Source organism: Carex rostrata, chromosome 24, assembly GCF_964058835.1.
Source record: "Carex rostrata chromosome 24, lpCarRost1.2, whole genome shotgun sequence".
Lineage (NCBI taxonomy): Eukaryota > Viridiplantae > Streptophyta > Magnoliopsida > Poales > Cyperaceae > Carex > Carex rostrata.
In genome coordinates this window covers 7,711,559-7,717,135 of record NC_135941.1, presented here as the reverse complement: position 1 = coordinate 7,717,135, position 5,577 = coordinate 7,711,559, and the positions used below count along the sequence as shown (strand labels likewise).

General features: G+C 36.1%; 1 protein-coding gene across 1 annotated transcript; it reads right to left on the bottom strand.

Moving 5' to 3' along the window:
- Positions 1–228: 228 nt before the first annotated feature.
- On the bottom strand, positions 229–4,831 carry LOC144575395 (16S rRNA processing protein RimM family). The gene is made up of 10 exons (XM_078325529.1): positions 4,558–4,831; positions 4,303–4,466; positions 3,900–4,034; positions 3,407–3,517; positions 3,047–3,301; positions 2,598–2,797; positions 1,885–2,140; positions 1,695–1,799; positions 1,148–1,336; positions 229–663 (listed from the first exon to the last, which is right to left on the bottom strand). The coding sequence occupies exons 1-10, from the start codon at positions 4,736–4,738 to the stop codon at positions 316–318; spliced, it is 1,944 nt and encodes a 647-aa protein (XP_078181655.1). The 5' UTR covers positions 4,739–4,831; the 3' UTR covers positions 229–315.
- Between the last annotated feature and the right edge of the window lie 746 nt (positions 4,832–5,577).

Genomic DNA, 5,577 nt, shown 5'->3' with positions numbered 1-5,577 from the left:
AGCTATTTAAATTAAGTTAATTATTTCGTCTTATCCCTCTTATTTATATTTTATTTCACAGCTTAAATCACGACTAAAATTAGTCTGGAGGAGAGAGAATAAGAAAAAAAATTATGAACTAAGAAATGAATACTTGTTTATTACTTATTCTGTCATAATCCATAGTTAAGTATAAAATAAGAGATTTACTTTACCTCTTACTCAGTAAATAACATAGACAAGGCATTACCAACGAGTAAAATTCATGGTATGAAAAAAGAAAAAGAAAACAGAACTGTTAAAAATCTTCCCTACAAAATTGTCTTTGTTAATCATCTATTTCAATACATTTATAACACAGACTTTATCAAGAGAACAAGTGTTCAATAAACCATATACAGGAAAATGCAACCTACATGAATTTGCTACCTCTGACCTGACATCAACCCATCCGTCAGAAGTGTTCTCAACATAGTCGTGCTTCTCGGGGACAGCAATGAAGCCGAGTTTTTTCGTATCTCCGCTTATCTTGTTCATATATTTCATGGAAACAATCATGTCAAAGCACGTCTCATCTCCTTTGTTGCCATCATAGAGTTTTATACCCACATCAGCTTTCAAAAAACTGACATAACCAAAGAAGAGAGGGTTTCCAACAGCTGACTTGTTATCTAAGCTACATATCTGTGAAAAAAAGTAAGATCACTTAGAAAGAGAAGGTCCAAATCTGGCTACTGTCCAAATCAGGTTGTGGTCATTACTTGTATAAGCGTCAAAACTGTGCTAGCAGTTTACTGACATGTACTAGAAATGGAGAACTTCGTTTTATACAATTAACATGCTTTAATCAGTTCAATATCAGCTTCAATCTGCATGCATTTGTTTGACTATTTATATTCTTCGATTGGATTTCAATAAGAGCCCCTTGCATCATTCGCTAATTACCTAATTGGTTATTGTTAATCATGTTTACAACCTGCTAAGTTAGTAAGGTACTACATTAAGATAAACTTACGATTTTACGATTTCATAAACATAGAGGCTCTAGTATCACCATGTAAAGAAAAGAATCTCTACTTAAAAACTGTTCATCAAACATCAAGTTGTACCTTTGTTGGACCAAAATATATCATATAAAAATATACTACATGAAGAGTTTGGGGCCCACCTGTACATACTCTACGCCCATTTGATTGAAAGCATCATGTATTTTCTGATTGTAGAGTAGACTGAAAACTCCACCAGGTCCAATTGGGGCTTCCAGTAACTCAAAAGGGGATTTAAACAAGATCTTGTTACCACTTTTGTCTGTAGGCATGCTAAATACCGGGAACCTCCCTGCTTCCAAAACACGCACCTAGGGAAAGGAGTGAGAGAAAGAGTCATGGAAAAAGTAACTTTGGTCAAATTTGACCAAAATTAGTAAGGTCGAAGTGGCCAAAATTATCAGTTTGGTAACTTTGGTTATCTATGTCTACGGAATGAACTCCTAGTTCTATTTTTTTTTTCTCAACTTATTTGGTGTTCATTACATATAACAACAAACAAGAGCCTTATAAATTAAAAATCCCAGCAGAAACAGATATTTCACTGTAACAGATGATAAGGGATTAATTTGTTCAAATTGTCAACTGAGAAAAAGATTAAAGAAAAAAGAGAAGAAAGAAAACACTATTAATGACGTTTTTTCCCACTAGAAGAGACTCGCAATTTACCTTTTCATGGTCTAAACCAAAATAGTCATTGTCCCTCAAATATTTTTGCAATGTTTGTACTTCATGCTTTGCTGTAACCATAACAATGGGTTTGCTTTCTCCACCCTAAGTTTAAAAAAAATATATATAAATATATTATGTGGAATTAAGATCCAGATGCAAAGAATTAAAAATAAAATAAAACACATACCACTAAAAGTTCCCCAATAGTACCGAGAAAATTCTTGAGATCATCATCAATCTCACTACTATTTCCAATTTTGTTCTTCTCGTTTATAATTAATACAATAGCTGCTTTAGAATTTGAAAGAAGCTCTATTCCTTTTTCTCGCAAATCATTGTGGAATTTATTTCTTTCGCTTTCATTTCCAAGAAGGCACTCATGTGATACTTTCATTGCATTTTTCAATAGCAGCAAAAAGTTTTTATCCATATCCTCTGCTAATCTGCAATTTAATCAAAATTAGCTTCCAAGTAAAAAAGCACAATTCTTTATATGCAAAGAGGGCTCTTTTAGTATGACCTCAACATTTTCTCAAGGCAAGCCATTTCAATTATACTAGGAACACCTTAAAACTTGTAGCACCAAATGATTTGTACTGGTGCCACCAGCTAACATAATGGTTTATGTTCATGAAAATCTCAAGTTACCAACATTTTCTGCAGTAAATTTTTTCTGTGTACCAGTTTGCATATTTGTGGCAGTGTTTGTATTCTTTGTAGGCTGTTTTCTTCATTGCTTGCTGTCAATTCAGCTAACTAAACAATGTGTTAATTCGAGGTTTAATTGCTACACAGGTTTTGTTATGGATAATTTGCACCTATGATAGAAATCCCATCATGATTGACAGAGTTCTCAAGTAGAAGTCAATGTTATTTAAATTTTGGAGAAAGAAAACTTACTCATTGATCTGCTTGTCCAAGTTATTCATTGCATGCTGGAATAACCTAAAGTCAAGGCTTGCGATTTGCTGTCCAAGTGAATTCTTCTGTGCTTTAGGTGCCGATTTTAATGCATCTAGAATGTGACTCTGTTCCATTTCATCGATAATTTTCTTAGCTGTAACCAGGCGTCGCTGTGACTTCTTCTTTTGCGTCCATTCCTGAAAAAGGAATCAATAAAATTTTCATGGTTAAAAAGATTCTTTATAAGGATATTTGGTCAACAAAATGATGCTAATTCACGCGTTAGTAATGACATTAGCTCTTTAGATACTGCTTTCATTTGGGTTTTTTAATGTGTTATTTACTCTTTTTCACTTGTCAATTCTCATAATATCATGGATGCTTAACTACTCCTAGAATAATAAAAGATAGAAAAAAGACAAACAAGGCATGCAAGCGGACCAAACCATAAAGCGTATCTTTTTGCTGGACCCCGCATTGGAGCGGGAGTTCAGCTCTAGAAGCCCCTTTGGGGGCGTGATTCGCATCTCTCGCTTTTCCATATCAAACTCAGTCACAATCTCCTCTACAAAAGGGATTAATATTTGAGAATTGGTTGAATCTCCTTCCTCTCTATATATCAGGTCGGGCTTGACCCGCAATAGGTCATTTCCTTTTGTGTTCCAAACACCAGAAACTGTACCAATTAACTTGCCCGTCTCCTAAGAAGAAAATTATAGATCAATTAATTCAAGGGAAAAATCATCAGAACCGAGTTCCATATACTAGTATAAAATTGTTGTAGCAAATAGTGAAAAGAAAGAAACCTTCAAAATGACTCTCATTCCTACAAGATCTAGCGTGTAAAATTCTCCTTCAGGCAACTCGGGTATATCGTCTGATCTTACCAGCAATTTTGCGCCCATAATGTTTTTAGCCTATAAAAGAAAAGTTAAGAAAAAAATACATTAACAATAAAAAAAGGCACAATGGTGGGATAGATTGAAGACAGTGTAATTGAGTACATTTATACATACAAAATTCCCAACAGTGCATGAAATACCAAATAACTCAGCTTTCTAGTATGATACATTTCTTATACATAATCCTGTTAACAAATTAGATTGTCTTTCAAAGCAAAATATGCCGAGTAACCTGAACCCAGAAAATACTTTTCATACTAATCCAGCAAAAATGAAAATTCTGTATTTTGCTTGGAAACTACTACCAGTGTCATGTTAGTAATTAAAATTATACTACTCATGCAACAAAACCAGATAAGAGGAGAAAACGAAGAGATTCATGAGCAATGAGAAAAACCTCTTCAACAGAATTAATCCCTCTCAAGCTGATAACCCAACTATTTTTACCAGGAATAGATCGTCCTTTTATTAGTTTAGTTTCTTTAATCACTTCATTGGCACCATCTCGCATTCTCAGCCACCTCTTTCCTGGCTAAACAAATCAAACCAAAAGAAACCTTATTACATCTTCTTGCTACTTAACCAAAAAAACAAATAAATAAGCATTTGTACATAATGGTCCAAAAGGACAACAGCTTATTAATTATTGTATTTACACTAATTAATAGAAAAGTGAAGAAGATGTATCATACTCAGCAAATAAAACACACTCGGAACAAGGTAACTTCATAATCTAGCATTTTGAGACATACTATTTGGAAACTAAAACTAAAAATATCAACAATTAGGAATTGAAGTACCTTCCCAAATCTAATTTCAGGGAAATCAGTGGATGATACCACCTTGACCTCTCCCTTGAGACCATGAGTAGCGTTTATCCTCCCCACCGTCCTATACATCTCCATTTCTCCTTTCTCATCATCTCCAGTTCCAGAATCTGACGCAGCTACTACTACTGGCTCTCCTGAAACCCGAAAGAAAATCACCAAGGCGTAATGTCAAAATCTACACACGAAGCATTGCATAAGAGCTCGAAAAGAGAAGAAAAAACTCACCGGAATTTGCGTGCGGGGCAAGAACGCGACTGGGGCAAACCAAAGCAAAAGGGGATAACTTGTAGGGAGGAAAGAGAGAGTACGCGAACGCGCTAGGGTTTGGAAGAGAGAATCGCGCGAGAGAGAGGGGAGAGGGGGGAGCACTGGACGGAGAAAGGAGAGAAAAATGGAGAAGATGCATTGCCACTTTCTTCGGATAGACTGAGCAGGAAGCAATTGAAATGGCTGAGGCGCTTCAGCACTCGCGGGGAAGATAGATTGGGGTAAATATTTTAACAGAGTAGTTTTCCTTTCATGCAGCGCCAACCACATGCAGATTTTATATTGATTCTGTATAACTTGCGCTGCATGAAGCCATAACTCCTCTGTTAAAATATTTACCTGATAGTTGTTGAAATCGCATCCTCTGAGATATCTTATATTTTGCGTGACTTTTAGAACATCTCAAGCGTTCAAATACGTTCTACACGGATCTCAAAGCTAAAAATAATACTGCCACCTGCGCTATCCGCGAATAGGGACCAGACACGGCGGTCACGCAAAATATTAGATATCTCAGAGGACACGCACTGGAGATCGATATTATAACGATATACTGTGTCTTTTTTTTATGTAATATTTTGTGTATGCTACAGTTCAACTTGGCAAATTTGGGCGTCGACACGGATTCTGTACTGTAAGCGTCTCAGAAAAACATCAATCCTCTTGGTTGTGAAACCCCTCTCGTGTTGGGACGGGCGGGCAGGACCGGGCGGTCCGCGTATATCCGGACACGGGCACGGGCACATCTCGGACACGGGTATCTCGGATTTTTTTTTTTAAAACCATACCCTACCCGTCCTATACCCGTGCCCGTTGTACCCTTGACGGGTAGGACGGTCCAGGTAGGTCCGGTCCGGTTTTTTTTTCTGTTTTTTTTTTAACAGTGTCGTATAAATGTTATTACGTGTTTATAATTCGACTTTTAAAATCTGAATAGTTCAATATCAAATATTGTGTATATATTTATACATAAAATTA